Here is an 18,835-nt window from a genome sequence, read left to right as displayed (position 1 = left end):
GATGAGAGGAAGCCCAGTGGCCGGCAGTGGGAGAAGATAGAGCGAGTTGGATTTTGTCAGAAATTCTGAAAAATTTCTCATCGATGAAACATTTTATCTCCATACAGTTTTCTGTTTCCAAAACTAGAATCTGTAAAAAACATGGTGGACTGCGTTTTGTAGACTTTAGGTTTTTCCAAAGTAAAAACAAAATGCGTTGTTTAGATGGAGTGCGAGGGCGTATTGTGTTATTGCATTCGCGCATTTCACAGAGTAGGCGTTCCCTAACGAAAATATGTAAATTAATGTTAGAACAGGCCAATAGGAGCTCGCTTTCTCGTGCTTGGCTCTGCCCACCTCCTTGTTTGTTCGGGCCAATATGATTCATTTGCTCCCATTGGAAACGACAGGCTCTGATTTTCCTTGGGTTACTGTTAACAAATCTTTGGTGCCACTGGCACATGATTCCTCTGTTTACAGCACAGCCATCCGGTAAAAACATGGAGGACGCCACCAGCAGTAATCCTCAATCTATTGGATTTACAGAGAAATTAAAATCATGGCTGTCCTGGTCATGGACATACATATGTGCAGTTTGGTTTGCCATGGTTTTAACTATGATCTATGTTCTGCGAAGCCCCTTGAAACTGCAGGACACTCTTACCTCAGGTGAGTTAGCTAGCTAAAGTAACGTTAGCTGTAATGCAGAGCCATCAAAGAATGGGCAAGCTAGCTAGTTAGCTAATGTAACCAGCCTGCTAGCTAACAAATATACATCGAGAGACAGTGGATGAAGTTAAAGTTTGACAGATCCATAGCCAGCATCTCAGGTTGTTTTTTTTTTAAATTCAATATTAGACAGCTATTAAACACCTAACTAACGTTTACTGTTATGCCTATGCATAACAACTAACCTGCTAGCTAGATCGCTAGTGTACATCATTCAAACTAGCAATGCATAGTGATTGCTAGAATTGCATGAGTTTCTTAGTCTGTGTGGCTATTCGCTAGAGACATAGCTAACGAGCTATATCTCTCTTCACCAATGGGCTTCTTCACCAATGGGCTACTTCAACCTCGCTAGCTACACGGACCCAGCACAGGCTCTGTCTGTAGTAGGCTCTGCATTATCAGCCTCTAATTTACGTTCAGTGTTATATCTGAATCCCAGTCATATTATTCAGTCAGGCTTGTGCAGTGTCACAATTTGTGTGTTATGCATTTGATCTAACATACCTGTTGTTTCAGCATCTGTGTTCTTGAATACACTGACCCCTAAATTCTATGTGGCACTCACTGGAACATCCTCTCTCATCTCTGGCCTAATCTTGGTGAGTTGTGAAGATCACATGGTTATTCACTGCATGGGGGTTGGTGAATATAGTTAGTCCTGGTTGTAGATTGGACACTCCACATTTGCAAATGTGCAATTCAAATACCAACACCAAAGGGAACCTAGATGTGTTGTACACTTAGCTAGTGCACAATGATACGATTCAAATAAATGGCAATCAATTTCATTGTCAAGAAGATGTGTATACTGGTACATTCCTCTCTGTATGACTGGCCCAATCCCCTGCTTGCAGATATTTGAGTGGTGGTACTTTCGTAAGTATGGGACCTCGTTCATTGAGCAGGTGTCTGTTAGCCATCTTCGGCCTCTCCTAGGTGGGGTGGAGAGCAGCACGACCACTGGCCTGTTCTCCTCAGTCAACGGAGAGGCTGAGCCTAGACCCAGTGTCTCAGGTAAACATTTCACCTATAGTATGGTTCCCCAAACAGACCAAAGACCTGGGTGATAGTAATTAGTGCACAGCACACTGTAGCAAACTGCAGCAAAGCATTTTGCAATGGACAACAAAAAAAATGAGCATTTCTGATTGGACAAGTTCAGGTGCTCTCTCACTGTTTCAGTCCATTTTTCTTCCATTTGGTGGCCAGTGAATATGTGACTCAGGTTTGCAAGGCCATCACTGTAATGACACTTGTCTTTTGCAGAGTGTAAAGTTTGGAGGAATCCTTTAAATCTATTCAGAGGAGCAGAATACAGCAGGTAACGTACATCCCCCACCACAGGATGTCACTCATCCTGAGTTTTCGCTACACTGGCCTTCTATCTAAAGGTAAATTGCTATTTTTAAATACTTTGCCCCTGACACTCTTTATTTTGTACCCCTCTAAAGGTACACATGGGTGACTGGAAAAGAGCCTTTGACCTACTACGATATGAACCTGTCTGCTCAAGACCACCAGACCTTCTTCACTGGTGACACTCAGCAACTCAAGACTGAAGATACTGGTTTGAATCTAAGCTTTTCAACTGGTATATTATGATGTATGAAAGCCAAAGTTTACATTTCTGGGAAGGAATAGAATCCTTAATTCTTTGTAAAGAGACTGATTTGGGCCTTATTGGCCTGCGGACAGTCTTCTGGATCCATGTCTAGGCACTACGTTCAGTATTTTGTTATATTTTTCTGTCCTCTTACAGTTATGCAGAAGGCCTGGAGGGAGAGAAATCCCCAAGCCCGGATCAGAGCAGCTTACCAGGCCATAGAGATGAACCACGAGTGAGTTCTACCGCCATGACAGTTCGGTTGCGGTTCGAAGACCTTGCACGCTCATTTCGGGAAATCCAAAATGAATAGTCTTATTTAGGCCAAACAAGTAGGTGCATTCTAGTAGAAGTAGAAAGCAAAGCAAGTGTCTTCCCTGTGGTTTTTAGGTGTGCTGCTGCCTATGTCCTCCTGGCTGAGGAGGAAGCTACCACCATCACAGAGGCTGAGCGGCTGTTCAAACAAGCCCTGCGGAGTGGTAAGAGAGAACAGAGAGTACAGGACCAAATCACAAGCCTCAGGCCTTTTGAAATCATTAGTCTGGAATGGGATTTTTGTAATTAAATGCAATACATTGCCTCTCTTGCATAGCTGGCAAAGACATCAACTTGCTGGTGTATATCAAACGCAGACTGGCCATGTGTGCACGCAAGCTGGGACGCATCAAGGAGGCAGTGAAAATGATGAGAGATGTGAGTGTTGCCATTTCCTTGACCAGGGGTGTTAAAATCAGGGCCTTGAGTTCTGCATTATGGCTGTTTATGCAGGTAACCTAGCAGTTACAGCATTGAGACAGGAACCAAAATGTTGCTGGTTGAAATACCCAAGCCGACAAGGTGAAAAATCTGTGTTCCCTCGAGCGACCCTTTAAAAACAACACATTTCACTGTACCTATCTGGTGTATGTAAGATTTATTTTTATTGATTGATGCCATTGATTGGCTAGAGGGAGAGTTCACTTACCTGGGGATGCATTCAGTTCGCTTCAACGTTTGCTACATTGCGTGACGGTTTGCATCGTTCTTAAACAGCCTTTGTGGTATGTTTTTGCTCCCATGTTGGCGGGGTGTGGCCGGATCAATATGGGTGTGACCATCTGAAATCACAAAACTCCTGCAGCACACCATTCATAATTGCCCTCTGGGCCACCATAATCACAAAGCTTTTCAACCGGTCTTTCAGTAGAGTACCATTTCCGTTGAATTCATCGTTTTACACTGTTTTGTCATACTGAACGCAGCCCTGGTATTAGTCGCTGTTTAGAGGATAGAACAAACAGAAGTATTGTGGACCTGGAGGCTGTGATTTTTATTGTCCTGTCTTTAGTCCTCTTCTATGCACCTTTTAATACTGGTTAGTCAGGACACTTTATGATTCCTTCTCTCACTTACTGTTCCTTACTTTTTCCCAGTTAATGAAAGAATTCCCACTGTTGGGAATGTTGAATATACATGAAAATCTCCTAGAGGCGTTACTGGAGCTGCAGGCTTACGCTGACGTACAAGCAGTCCTTGCCAAATATGACGGTAAGCTATATGGCATGTAGCCAATGTTTTTATCCAAGGCGACAGTAATGAGTGTGTACATTTTTCATATTAGTGGGCCCAGCGTTAATCAAACCCACAATCCTGGCGTTGAAAGCCCCATGCTACCAACTGAACCCCGTAGGACCACGTGAGGAAAAACAGGGTTCAAGCCAACAAACGACAATGACTTTGAACCAGTCCTCTGTGTTCATGATTTCCAGACTCCTAGTTTGAGCTTAAAGTGAAATAACCATCATGTGTTATCGTTGTAGACATCAGCTTGCCAAAGTCAGCTACTATATGCTACACGTCTGCACTGCTGAAAGCACGGGCTGTATCAGAGAAGTAAGTGTCCCCGTGGGGGAAATTTAGATTTTTAAGATCCGTTATTAACCATTATTGTAAAACAAAATATAAGACGTACAAAAACAGTATATTGCATGATCTATACTTGACAAGGATGCATATGTTTTTAGCACGGGGGAATTCTGCCTACTAACAATCGATACTTTTTTGTGGGACGTCCAACTCTCTTTTTATGACTGAAGTGCAGTAGTACTTCTGTCTTAACATGGGTGTGTCTTTCTCTCGGTCTCTCCATACGTCTCTCTCTCCATACGTCCCAGGTTTTCTCCTGAGGCAGCATCCCGGCGGGGCCTGAGCACTGCAGAGATGAACGCTGTGGAGGCTATACACAGAGCTGTGGAGTTCAACCCACATGTGCCAAAGGTCAGTCGAGACCTTCAGCCACAGATCTAGGATAAGCTTATGCTCTCCAAAGCCTAACCTTGACCATTAATTGCAAGAAAGGTACATATCTAGAATCAGCTTAGAGTACCCTATCCAAGTCCGAACCTGAACAATTAGTGGGGGAAATGTAACAACTGATATCAATTTGTATGTTTTTTCCGTTAGCTTTATTTGAGCAAATTCTGTCTTTTTTTTTTACAAACACAGGTGATGGCTATTTAGTTATTTTGCTGTACTCCATTCTCTTCTGGGGTGATGGCAGCAGAGAGCATCAATGTCTCTACCAGAACTGTGCTGACTTTAGTACTTGTAAGGACCTAGGACAGCCAGCTGGTGTCAGTATTGCACTGCATCGTAAATGTAGCTGCTGTAGTCAGGACTGGACCTGTGAGCCACTACTCACTCTCTCTGTAGCACAGTAGAACACGGTGCCCTGCACTTAGTGGATTTTTCCAAAGGTAAAACTATAAGCCTAATTATTATTCCATTAGCTATCTATCAGTTGACTATGAAGAGTTCCTGGTGAGATCTGGATCGTGTTCAGTAGGGCATACTGTAGCAAAATATTTTGCAACAGAAAATACAAATCTATATTTTTACTGCATAAGATCAGATAGTACATCCCCCGTTTCAAAATATTTTCTACCTACTGAACAGGAACCTGAGGTGTAACCTCGTTGATCATGGACATGACTGGGCTGTACTCTGGTCTGGGTGACAACAAGGGGCCTTGATGTGTCCCCTGCAGTAGACAGACAGAAACAATTCCTGCACATCTCTTCCCACAGGGATTAGGCTTGGATGTCCTATAGTAAAACACACAATCCCCCACACACACACTCACTCACATACACAGAGGTCGCAGCCTCCCTACAGCAAATGTGCGTGTGTGCGTGTGTGTGTGTGTGAGCTGCGATGTGTGGCAGTCACAGGCAGCGAGGGGGAAACTCAGTGCTTTGATCCAGGCTTTGATGTAAGGGCCCTCATCCTGAGTGTCTCCCTGTCCCCCACCTCGCCCCAGGGGCATTGCTGCCCCCCCTCTCTGCTCCCTTCTCAGCCCCCCCTTTGCCCCCTCTCATTCCCCTTCCATGGCACTGACAAACAGGGCGGGTCAGACTATAAAGTAGTGATCCCAGAGATAGTGCACATCTACAGCACCTCTGCTTTCAACTGGTGTTACCCTAGACCCTTCTAACTAAACTCTGAACCTCGAAGCCAATTCCACTGCATTTTTTTCCACTGTCCCCCTCTAATCAAGGACTGATTTAGACCTGGGACACCAGGTGTGTGTGCAATGAATTATCAGGTAGAACCAAAAACCAGCAAGCTTCGGACCTCGTAGGGTAGAGTTGAATACCCCTGCTCTAGACCGTTGAGCTGGGAGAGACTAATATGTTCTCTCCGTCTGTCAATCTCTGTCCCATTGAAGAAGATCTTCTCCCTCCCAGGGTTCACGTCTCATAGTAGACAGGCAGACGGGACACTCCAAACCTTTTAGAATTGTTAAAATCCGTCAGATATCGACTGAATTATAGCACATAAAACATTTTACTGCCACTGACACATAAATGAATGGAGTTCAGGGATTTTGGTGGGAATTCAGGTATAACATGTATTGTCATATGTCCCTTATTTTTCTTAGAATGCACTTATATATATATATATATATACACAGTACCTTCAGAAAGTATTCACACCCCTTGACCTTTTCTAAATTTTGTTGTGATTCAATTTAGATGTTGTGTCACTGGCCTACACCATAATGTCAAAGTGGAATGATGTTAGACATTTTTACAAATTAATAAAAAATGAAAAGCTGAAATGTCTTGAGTCAATTCAACCCCCAATTCAATCCCTTTTGTTATGGCAAGCCTAAATCAGTTCAGGAGTAAAAATGTGCTTAACAAGTCACATAATAAGTTGCATGGATAGTATTTAACATATCCTTTTTGAATGATTACCTCATCTCTGTACCCCACACATATATACAATTATCTGTAAGGTCCCTCAGTCAAGCAGTGAATTTCAAACGCATAGACCAGAATAAAAAATATTCCAAAACATGCATCCTGTTTGCAATAAAGCACTCAAATAAATTGTTAAAAAATGTGGCATAGAAATTAACTTTGTTCTGAATACAAACTGTTACGTTTGGGGAAAATCCAATACACCACATCACTGAGTACCACTTTTCATATTTTCAAGCATGGTGGAGGCTGCGTCATGTTATGAGTATGCTTGTCACCGGCAAGGAGTGGACTAGGGAGTTTTTCAGGATTAAAATAAACAGAAAATCCTAGATTAAAACCTGGTTGTCTGCTTTCCACCAGACAAGTCAACATTCAGCAGGACAATAACATAAAACACAAGGCCAAATATACACTGGTGTTGCTTACCAAGACAACATTTAATGTTCCTGATTGGCCTAGTTACAGTTTGGACTTAAATCGTCTTGAAAATCTATGGCAAAGATGAATGTAACATATATTGGCTCAATGCTCTGAATACTTATATTCATATCTGTATTTCATTACATTTAATACATTTGCTAACATTTCTAAAAACATGTTTTCACTTTCATGCAGTATTGTGTGTAGATGGATGAGAATAGTTTTTATTTCATCTATTTTGAGTTCAGGCTGTAACGCAACAAAATGTGGAGTAAGCCATGGGGTATGAATACTTTCTGATGATACTGTATATTTTGTAATGGTATCAGGTATATTTTCTTAAAGTAAATCTATGCCTACCTGTGCTGTCTATGCCTACCTGTGCTGTCTATGCCTACCTGTGCTGTCTATGCCTACCTGCACTCACCTGTGCTGTCTAGACTGCCTAATTTAATTACTGTTGTCACTTTCTTTTGCGTAACACAACAAGTGTGTCAATAGCAGGATATCCTAGATTAGAAATCACCACAGTTGGCTCTAGGTTACACCTATCTAAACAAACATTGTTTGCGAGAGTAGACATAATGTCACTATAATCGCAAGTGTTCATTTTAGATACTTGTTTCATTTCAGCGTGTCTAATTTGTAAACATCTGTATTAAATTATTACTTTAAAAAAAAAAATCCACCAAAAAAAAATCAACACTCATCAAAATAAATATTTATTCTCTTTCTTGTGACGTAAGTATTGAAACGATGCGTTGAATCCCAGACGAAGCTTTAGCGTTATTATAGACTCCATTACCAGCGTGCGTTTGACAGGCCATTACAAACATTTCTGCACTCGTACCTTTAAGGGGGGGGGGGTACAGGCTCAATCAAGAGGTATGAAAAGTTCGCAGGAGTCAAATGAAAGCAATCAATCCAGTGATATTGAAGTGACCGGTGGATTCTGCACGACTCAAACACAGGAAATAGATGGCTGCGACTGACTTAACGTGGCGACTTTTAAAAGAGTTGTGCCTGTCGCATTGTCCTCAGGAGTGCGGGAGTGAAGCAGGTTCTTTCAGCCTCACCGTGTCAAGTCAATTCATTGAATCCGCTAGAGGGTTGGGTGCTTTGGTCTTCTTATAGTCAAAGCTTTTGAGATTATGCAGCGGGATTATTTCCTGGACTAAATGATTTGTGTCAGACTTGTCTTTGTTTATTTATTTATTGATCAAGGTGAGATCTTATCAAGATCCGGTGTGTATCTCTTTCACAAGGGACCCCTGTCCTTGTCTGTCTAAATGGTCAGTGAGTGCACCTGTAGCCGTAGAGCCCGAGGCATGCCTGGCGTGGGCTGTTTTCTGCCCAGCAGCCAGTGTTCACACACAGATACCAGTTGTTCACTGGACTGGAGCGAGCTGCTCTGGCTCTGTTGTGGGTGGGCTTCCATTCCCAGCAGCTTCCCCGCATTCCCCTGCTTCAATCAACGAGCGAGACCCCCCCGATTCCTCCCACCGGCCTCGGCAACGTGACCCCTCAGCAGTCAGTCAGTCCACCAGCCAGCCCCCACCAGGCAGCCTTGGAAGAGTGGTGTAATGAAGGCAAGATTTATGGGCATTCTGGGAGGTCAGGCGTGGGGAGTGTTAGGGCCAGCATCGCAGCAGGCCTGAGGGGATTATATATGGACATCACGCTACATCACATGAGCAGACTGCACTAAATGCTCCACACACCCAGCTGTTTCAGTGCTCAACCTCTTAACCGCTCTGCTCGCCACTTTTTTCTTGTCTGTCCCAATCAGTCTCGCTCTCCCTCTCTCTCTCTCTCTCTCTCCAAGGAACAGTAGAATGGTTGAGAAACTGGACAGAGGAAAGCCTGAATGTGTTTTATATTTGGCACACTCCTGTGGTTAACACTTCCTCGCACATTTGGAGTGTGCTGCTTTGTGCCTGGTCGCCTATGTTGTGGCGATGGCCTCCTCGGCCTTGCTCAGAATTCAGGTGGATGGAGGCTTGACTTAGGTCAAGTGTGATCCAACACTGCACTGGAGGAGACGGTCGGCAGTAAGAAGTGCCTTGGCACAGCTCTAGCGTCAGCTCACCTTCACCAGTTCCTAACCTTAATCATTGGAAGGAACGATACAAAACTTACCTTCTTTTTTTTTTAGATCAGTTTCTCGGGTCAATATCATCCTCCAGCATCTGTCCAGTTCAGTCCGCCGCTAACTTCGGGTGACCTAACATGACAGACGGCCTCAGAGGTCACCTATCCTTCAACAGCACCGTGAGCCAATGAGACGACGGCTGGATGTCGACGACTTGTTCCATTGTGCTAAATGCCGAAGATTAAAATCAGAGGGAGGCTTATGAGTTATGCTCCGGCGTATGAGTGTTCCAAGATAAAAGAGGATCGTCAATGAAACTCGATCCCTTCATCAAAGAGGCGACTGGTGAGGGGGGGGCAGCGCAGAGGGCCGAGGTGTTACCCACCCTGATGCCAGGGCATGCCAGGAAGGACAGCTGCCAGTCAAATGCTTTGGTAACCATCACCTCTACCCTTATTAAACACACTGGTATACCTGGTTAAAAGTGCTGCTCCTAACAGAATGAAGTATGCTCAGCATCTATATAGCAGGCCTCTCCAACCCTGCTCCCGGAGAGCTACCGCGTAGGTTTTCGCTCCAACCCTAATCTTGCACACCCAATTCTAATAATTAGCTGGTTGAAAAGCTGAATCAGGCTAGTTGCAACTGGGGTTGGAGCGTAAACCTACAGAAGGGTAGCTCTCCAGGGACAGGGTGGGAGAGCCCTGATCTATACAGTAAGCCTAAATGCTGACTGGCGTAAAAGTCTCAAATTTGGCGAGGACATGAAAGTCGCGCACACCATTGAATGACTGCAACTCAAATAAATCACTGCAGAGAGGAGTGGAGTGCACTGAAAACATCTTTAAAAAGTGCTAGACACTCAATCTCAAAAACGTGAAACTCACAGACCATTATCCACGCATAACCAATCAGCATCATATTCATGCAGACACACTGTAGCCAGCCAGCTAACACACCAGCTAACTGTCCCTGAGGGAAGAGGAGAGCAGTGCAAAGGCCCTGGGTGCAGCCTCCTGGGCAAGCAGGGTGGCTCTGGGCTGCTATGCACTGGGCTGGCTGGCTGGCTGAGCCTGTGACCATGGGGGAGATTAAACAGGATTAGCTTTAGGGTAACCTTCCCAAAGTGTCAGTCTAAGACCCATAGTCCTGTGAAGCAGGCTGCCTGGGAATCCAGAAGGCCCAACCCCAACGGTCCCTGCTGGCCCCACAGCCCAGGGGACCAGTTCAGAGGGGATTAACGCCACTGCCACGCCGCCACACACACACACACAGTCCAGACACGAAGGAAAGTCGGCAGCACCACACAGCATAGCCTGACTCAGTGGGAGGAACTCACAAGGGGAGTTTACACTCTGAAACTAACAGTAAAAGAGAAGAGAGAGGCTTTAGATTTCCCCCACTTGAACAATTGCAAAACAAGGGCCCTCAACAAATGCCTCACGAGGAAAAGTATATTTCAGTCTATCGGTCAGATAGCCTTAGCCTAGGGAATTATTGCTCAACAGGATATGGATGAAGTGCTGACTAATTCCCATTCAAATAAATGAACTACACTGCCCTTGTCTTCCTTGCACTCACACATTCACACTTCTCTGCTGAACAGCACAAATTTAGCAGATTGCGACTGTTATTGCAAAATGCGGTTGTTTACCTCGCGCCGGTTGTAAGCCACCCTGGATAAGAACGTCTGCTGCAGAACTATGCCGACGCCTTTGTACCTGTAATGTACTGTAATGGCGTTGTTTCCTGTCTGCCTCTATGTCTGTAGTATTTATTAGAGATGAAGAGTCTGATCCTGCCTCCAGAGCACATCCTGAAGAGGGGGGACAGCGAGGCGGTGGCCTACGCCTTCTTTCACCTGCAGCACTGGAAGAGGGCCGAGGGAGCCTTAAACCTGCTGCACTGCACATGGGAAGGCAGTACGTACTGTGACATTGATTGATTGTTTGATTAATTAGTAGGTTGATTAATTAATTCATTGCATTTCTGGCAGTACTCGCATTAAAAAAAAGAATTGACATTTAAAATCTAAGCATGTACATGCTTGATGTGTTGTTCTGCATTTCTCTCCTGCCCCTGAAGCTTTTCGGATAATTCCCTACCCTCTAGAGAAGGGTCACCTGTTTTACCCCTACCCTGGGTGCACAGAAACAGCAGATCGGGAACTGCTGCCCTGTAAGTTGTAGGACAAGTCACTACTATACAGTATACTCAATGCAATGGTCAATTCTGATGATAATATGTGCATCTATCTCTCTCTTCTCCTCTCTCTCTGTCCCCCCCCCCCCCTCTCGTTCTCTTCTGCAGCCTTCCACGAGGTGTCTGTGTACCCAAAGAAAGAGCTTCCCTTCTTCATCCTCTTCACAGCGGGCCTTTGTTCGTTCACTGCCATGCTGGCCATGCTCACACACCAGTTTCCTGAGCTCATGGGCGTCTTTGCCAAAGCAGTAAGTCGTACAATTCTCTTCCACTGATCGTTTTGGATGTTGGGGGTAATATTTACTATGGACCGCTTCACATGGCTTTTCACGTTACATTCGCTGAATGAATACTCGATGGTCATTTGGGCTAGGAAACAAAACAAGGTTGTCAATATATAAATGGAATCTGGATGTGGTATTTCTCTGCTTTGTGATCACCCTTCTCGGGAGTTGCAGAGGTGTGGCATTGACAAATCCTAGTATAGAAAATACCATTAAACTAGAGTGATTTGCTGATATCGACCTGGGTCTGTTTTAAATTTAGAAGCGTTTCAATGGGAACGATTAAATTCTTAAGACATGTTGTATGCGTGTTATTATTCTCATGTACTCTGACCCAGTTGTCCTCTTGTGTAGTCGCTGCCTCTCACCTCTGTCAACAACGAGGCTCATGGGATGCCTGGGTCTGATTTTTGTATGTGGCTCCTGTGTCTTTCACAGCACAGCGCTAGAGCAATACAACCAGAATCTCTTAGGATTTAATATTGTATTATTTAATAGAGTTGTTTTTGCCTCCACGGTGTGAGAATGAAATCTAGCTTAACCATATCCTATTGTCTGAGTAGATTCCTAGAGTACTGTACTGTATGACTTGGCGCAAAATCAGCATCTCCACCTAAGCCCTGTCCCAGCCAGGTAGTTTGTGGTACACTCATGTATTGGATAGCAGGACTTGAAGATCATCCACAGAGCAACAGCTAAGAGGGCCACCTCTAGTGATTTATTTATTACTAGATAAGTGACGTGGGCCTTTCTCAACCAGAACAGGCTAGTCTTGCGTCGTCTCACTTCCCAGATCCAAGTCTCTTGAGAAAGCCGGAAATGTAGGTTGAGAACAAGCGAGCAACACCTTCGCTCAGCAGCACCGTACTTGGCTACTATAGAAGACCTGAAGAGGAAACTTGCTTTGATGACGCCGGTTTTCCACAGAGCCACACCCTGTCAGGAGGGTCTCCAGGGAATGTGGAGGTTAAGGTTTAGGATGATAGAGTGTGCCTGTCACTACCAGAACAGGTTAACACCTCCACGCAGTCCTTCTGAAAGGGCTGTTTTCCAACCCAGACTCAGTTGCCTAATGCACCGTGCCTGTTAAACATCAAAAGTAAAGAACTGCAGTCCAATTGCCCCCATAGCCCATTTCACAGAGCCCCTTTTCCCGCACATTATGGGAATATATGGGGGCCGAAAGAGCGTAAGCCAGCAGCTGATAACACAATCCAACATAGGCTTACAGCATGCGCATTAGTTCCAGGGTTTAAGCATTGGGTTTGATGTATGTGATTTAGTCCCTTGTTTATTTATAAGACAGTGTGGCAGACTGTCAGTGTTTCTGTTTTTAGCCTGTTTGGCTAGGCCCTCTCTCACGCTAATCCTCTGTTTACGGTGGCCCTGTTTATTAGCTCTCACTTTACACAGCAGAGCAGGGCCATTAGCCTGGGCAAAAACAAGTCCGCAGAGACCGCCAGGCACTCACACTTTTGTTATGGGAAAGACTGCCTCTAGATAACACTTTTACAGCGCAGTGGAGAGCCTGGTTTGTGTAAGGGTCAGATAGAGGCACTCCATGAAAGCCTCGGAGGCTGGAGGGAGGGGAACGGCCCAGGCCCACACCGTTCTCTGAGGAAAAAACGAGATTACTGCTGAAGAGGATAAAAAAGATCCCCGGCCTGAAACAGGACAGTGGGGGTGACCTCCCCCCCCCACACTTCCTCTTTATCTACTCCTAGCCCTACTACATGTCTGTCCTCAACCAGCTTTTATTAGGTTACCTATTCTGTGGCTCACTGGTGTCAGTAGGGCTAGGTCTAACCTAATTCAAAGTGTGCTTTGTAACTCACTCCATCTTATGGAGGATGGATGTTGTTTTCAAAGTCTTCAGAAGTAGGTGACTGAGTGGTATGACGAGAGAGCGTTTATTTTTTTATATACACTACATGACCAGAAGGATGTGAACACCTGCTCGTCAAACATCTCATTCCAAAAGCATGGGCATTAAAATGGAGTTGGTCAGGGCTCTGTGCAGGCCAGTCATGTTATTCCACAGTGATCTCGACTAACATTTCTGTATGGACCTCCCTTTATGCACTGGGGCATTGTCATGCTGAAACGGGAAAGGGCCTTCCCCAAACTGTTGCCACAAAGCTGGAATGTCATTGTATGCTGTAGCGTTAAGGGGCCTAGCCCGAACCATGAAAAACAGCAACCAGACCATTATTCCTCCTCCAACAAACTTTACAGTTGGCACTATGCATTGGGGCAGGTAGCGTTCTCCTGGCATCCGTCAAACCCAGATTCGTCCGTCGGACTGCAAGATGGTGAAGTGTGATTCATCACTCCAGAGAACGTCTTTCCACTGCTCCAGAGTCCAATGGCGACGAACTTTACACCACTCCAGCCAACGCTTGGCAATGCACATGGTGATCTTAGGCTTGTGTGCGGCTGCTCGGGCCATGGAAACCCATTTCATGAAGTTCCTGACAACAGTTCTTGTGCTGAAGTTGGTTCCAGAGACAGTTTGGAACTCGGTAGTGAGTGTTGCAACCGAGGACAGACAATTTTTACGCGCTACACGATTCAGCTCTCAACGGTCCTGTTCTGTGAGCTTGTGTGGCCTACCACTTTGTGGCTGAACTGTTGTTGCTCCTATACGTTTCCACTTCACAATAACAGCACTTCCAGTTGACCAGGACAGCCCTAACAGGACAGGAATTTGACGAATAGATTTGTTGGAAAGGTGGCATCCTATGACGGTACCACGTTGAAAGTCACTGAGCTCTTCAGTAAGGCCATTCTACTGCCAATGTTTGTCTATGGAGATTACATGACTGTGTGCTCAATTGTATACACCTGTCAGCAACTGGTGTGGCTGAAACAGCCAAATCCACTAATTTGAAGGCGTATCCACATACTTTTGTATATATAGTGTATCTTATTTGACTGGGTGTTTTTTAAACACTTTGACACATCTGACTCATGGTCACTGCACGCTGTTTGTTCTGGGTGGACGTGTCTGTAGACTTGTGATTATTGAAATGTTTACCTAAAGGCTTGTTTTTATAAACACAAGCAAATAGTTGGACAAAATACCTTTCAACAAAATAATGTGTGAAGACCACACTCAATAACTTTCCACTTAGCAGACCTGAATTTGGAAAAAACCTTGATCAATTGGGCTAATATCTTATGTTTTCAAAATATTTTCCATTCCTGTTGTTGCACTAGGCATGAGGACTCGCCTCTGTCTGTCACGTTGGGCAGTGTCATCGCTGTCGGTTGAGACTCAACGCATTGGGGGAGAGAGACCCATGGCATTGCATGCTTAAGCGTTGGCCGTGGTTCCAGATACTAGAGCAAAATGCTGTGGCCTTGCTTCCCCTATCCTGTCACAACCATCTGTTCACCTCGCAAACGTATTGCTTCATAAACACATTCAAGTGTTGTTTATGGTGGATTTAACTATTGGGGTTGAAACATTTTTTCAGATATGCGACCGCGGGCCAATTTCAATTGGTTAAGCTGGACATGGAGGCCTCAACAAGGGTTTATGGGTCTCCTCTCTCCTTGCTTATTTGTTTTGGGAGAGCGTTTTATAGAATTAGACCTTGGATCCCTAGGGTGTAGTAGTGATGCAAGCGTTGGTATTCAACCCTAGATGAAGGGTACATTCTAACATGCCCCCTCAGTACAACGCGCCAGGCCAGTGCCTGTCATCTCACATTTGATTTCACCGTACTCTACAGCAGTCTGTGTAGTTTGTTGAATACAGGGGAATAGCAGTTGTCAGAATTCAAAATGAAAGTGTGTTCATTTCTGTTCATCAGTTATATCGTGTTGGTGTAGCCACCCCCCCAGTAGGCCAATGCCACGTCATGGCATTGTAAGAAATATAGTTATAGCACATGTGTAATTGTGTTATTGTTGTGACTGAGCTTGTAAAGATATACATGTACAACGATAGAGCTGTGTGGTATGATTTGGAATGGTGTAGGCCCCTCAAACTGAATTCTAAGACCTCAAAGCCAGTTCCACTGCATTTTTTTCCCATTGTCCGCCTCTAATCAGGGACGGATTTTAGACCTGGGACGCCAGGTGTTTGCAATTAATTATCAGGTAGTACAGAAAACCAGCCGTCTCCGGACCTCGTAGGGTAGGAGTTGAGTCCCCCTTGTGTAGGCTATTGAAAGCAGTGTATTGAAATATCTTTGTTTCTTTCGTTCCTCAGTTCTTCAGCACCCTATTTGCACCCCTGGGTTTCTTCGCTGACAAGATGGAGAGCTTCATGCCGTCCAGTTTTTGGCATCAGCTGACTCGAATCTGACCCCTATCACACACACACACACGCACCACATACACAAACACACTCCTCAGACAGCAACACTTCAAAACTATAGACAGAAATGTTTGCTCTCCTGTCTTCAGCATTTACACACACTTTGGGAATGATTCTGTTGGCGAAGTCTTGTATCATGAAGACAGATTTTTTTTTTTAAGTAAACGTTTACCAGATATTCACACAGTCATTCATTTTTTTTATTATTATCATTATTATATGAACTTGAAGTTACTTTGCGTAACACAGAATGGTAAATTGAGAGTATTTCAACCCACAGTTTACTCCCAAGTCTGGCCTCGATATTGGGCCATTCTCTCATAGATGAAGTGCCGAAACACTAAGTGAAACAACAAATGAATGATTCTAAATGAGCACACAATTATTCTTTTTTTTGGACTGCAGTGACGGTTCACGTTTCATCATTCTGAAAGCTAACACTACAGTTCCTACTCTGTTCTATTTGCGGTTGATAATATTTGGCCAAATGTATTGCCTCTGTTAGCTGGTGCAACAGGAGCGAGAGAGAGGTAAAGAAGAGGAGAAACGGTACTAGAAGGCATGTTTTCCAGGATCACAGTTATGTACAGACACATTTCTGTTCACTAGAACAAAGTATGTGTGTCAAAAGAGTACATGCCAGTTGAGATGGGTAAAAATAAATAAATAAAGCATAACCTTTATGGTACAAAGTTTTCCTATGGGGTCAGAGTTTGTGAGACCATCTAAAAAAAGATTTAAAAATCCTTGATTTACTGCCTCACCCTGTCTGTGGTGTATATAACGCCTGCAACGTTTTGCCAGTTGTTGCTACGGCATGCCACCTCAGTATTATATCACTCTAGCCCCTCAGACGTTGCATGAAAATGTAAATGGGATATTGACTGGTCACGGCATGGGCATCACTCACAGCCAATTACATAAGGGAAAGCTGCATTTCTAGTTTCTCCTCTATGAGTTGGAGGCAACTCGTATTGCTCAGGTGTTCTGTGCAGTGTTTGACTTGGGCAGGAGCTCACCGGAGCTGGGTCCCGGCACCGGCATGTCCTACTTCTTGAGCTCCTGTTCCTCTTTATAAAATATTAGCTCAAAAGTATTGTGGAGCTCCTGCACTTACATATAAACAGTACCGGCACCCAAAATGAGTACCGGCACCTATTTCAGTTCAAGTCAAGCACTGGTTATGGGGCAATAGCAATCACAATAGGACACTATTTGTTTGAAGTACTGTATGATCTCACTTTATCCTCATCAGAAAATACTCTGAACCATGATCTAAGACTAGTCAATAGCCAACATATTGTGGCAGGACTTGAATAGCATGAAGTGCCTCACTGGCTCAACAGACAGATTGGAAATAATCGGCTTGATGAAATGGAAAGACATTGCCCACGATACTGCCAGATATTTATTGTATTGAACCAACGTTGCGGGCATACAGTGCCTTATTTACCGGGGAGGACCAGTGGTTTCAGAACATGCTCATTCATTTGCTAATTCCTTCAAATGCGTTATACGTTTGAGTGTACGTGAACCCAATCATGAGTCATGGCAGCAGTGAGAGCTGACCGTTTATTGGTTGCTGGTGGTGCGTTGGCATCACGGTCAATTATCACACATTGCTTGAGCAGCACTAATAATTGGTTTGCTTACATTCAACATGTGTGTCAAAGCCATCAACATTCCTACCCGGCTATACTGTGCACTATCTGGGTGTACTTACTGTGCACTATTTTAATTCCATACTGTTGGATTATATTTGAGGAACATGATGAAATGCTGAAGACAGAAGTCATAATATTTGACCTAACTACCATATGATGAGTTGGATAGCTCACAATAAATTGGTTATTGAATGTCATTTTAATGTGTTTTGTGTTTGAATTTTTCTTGTACATTGTGAACAAATCCCCCAAAAATAAAAATGATTCAAGATGGAATTTGTTTTTATGATTGTCTTGGGAATGTGGGCCTAGGAGGCTCTATGGTTTACCTAGACGGAGAACATGCATGCAAAACAAGTCCAGACTACCTGGGTCTTTCTATAACGGGGGGCCAATGTGTGGCATCGAGGTCACATTTTCTGAAAGGTTTGATATGCATTTAAATGTGATTTTCTTGCAGCTTCTCTTGTGTAGTTACAGGAATAAGAGTCTAGATGGACACAATGACATCGTAACTCCTAGCGACAACAAAGCATCTACATGTCTTTCAAAATGTCATATGAAACATGGACACTGCATGTTTCTTTGTCATGCCTAGTAACTAGGTCTGTTTGTGCTTTAGACAACTTCTCCATCATTTATAGCCATGCTAAACCTTCCAGGGGAATGAAAAGGATAAACAACAGCGTTTCATCGTTTTTAATAGTTGATGTAATCATTCCATTTAATAATGTAATACAATAGGTTCTGTCAACATAATCATTAACAATAATAACAATAACCAATGACAAAAGCATTATAATCACTAAACTCTTCAAGCTGAGTGTGTGTGTTAAAACTAGACATCCCATTCTTAGACATCACCCTAGACCCACTCCAATAAGCATACCGCCCCAACAGATCCACAGATGACGCAATCTCAATTACACTCCACAGTGCCCTTTCCCACCTGGATAAAAGGAACACCTACACTACCATTCAAAAGTTTGGGGTCACTTAGAGATGTCCTTGTTTTTTTAAATACAGTGTAGACATTGTTAATGTTGTAAATGACTATTGTAGCTGGAAATAGATGATTTTGAATGGAATATCTACATAGGCGTACAGAGGCCCGTTATCAGCAACCATCACTCCTGTGTTCCGATGGCACGTTGTGTTAGCTAATCTAAGTTTATCCGAGGAGGACAACATCCCATTGAGTTTGAGAAAGAGACGCCTCACAAGTCCTAAACTGGAAGCTTCATTAAATAGTATCCGCAAAACACCAGTCTCAACGTCAATTGTG

The 18,835-nt window shown here is 44.0% G+C and overlaps 1 protein-coding gene across 2 annotated transcripts; it reads left to right on the top strand.

Moving 5' to 3' along the window:
• Positions 1-378: 378 nt before the first annotated feature.
• On the top strand, positions 379-17,826 carry LOC124031587 (suppressor of tumorigenicity 7 protein-like). 2 transcript variants are annotated; one of them, XM_046343013.1, is made up of 15 exons: positions 379-648; positions 1,228-1,310; positions 1,566-1,725; positions 1,978-2,032; positions 2,163-2,278; positions 2,471-2,549; positions 2,705-2,793; positions 2,907-3,007; positions 3,727-3,841; positions 4,114-4,186; positions 4,468-4,570; positions 10,845-10,995; positions 11,159-11,251; positions 11,384-11,523; positions 15,779-17,826. In XM_046343013.1, exons 1-15 carry the CDS (start codon positions 441-443, stop codon positions 15,872-15,874), a joined length of 1,662 nt encoding a protein of 553 aa, XP_046198969.1. In that variant the 5' UTR covers positions 379-440; the 3' UTR covers positions 15,875-17,826. The 2 variants fall into 2 exon arrangements, with proteins under 2 accessions (XP_046198969.1, XP_046198968.1); XM_046343012.1 differs by having other exon boundaries at positions 2,163-2,302.
• Positions 17,827-18,835: the final 1,009 nt, after the last annotated feature.

The sequence above is a fragment of the Oncorhynchus gorbuscha genome, linkage group LG03 (genome assembly GCF_021184085.1).
Source record: "Oncorhynchus gorbuscha isolate QuinsamMale2020 ecotype Even-year linkage group LG03, OgorEven_v1.0, whole genome shotgun sequence".
NCBI classification, from domain to species: domain Eukaryota; kingdom Metazoa; phylum Chordata; class Actinopteri; order Salmoniformes; family Salmonidae; genus Oncorhynchus; species Oncorhynchus gorbuscha.
Note: the sequence above shows the minus strand (reverse complement) of the source record. Positions and strands in the feature narration are given on the sequence as shown.

Coding starts and splice junctions, on each gene's coding strand:
- LOC124031587 (XM_046343012.1), top strand. CDS start 441: ATGATTCCTCTGTTTACAGCACAGCCATCCGGTAAAAACATGGAGGAC. Junction 1,726..1,977: donor GCCTAGACCCAGTGTCTCAG/GTAAACATTTCA, acceptor TGTCTTTTGCAG/AGTGTAAAGTTTGGAGGAAT. Junction 11,252..11,383: donor AGATCGGGAACTGCTGCCCT/GTAAGTTGTAGG, acceptor TCTCTTCTGCAG/CCTTCCACGAGGTGTCTGTG.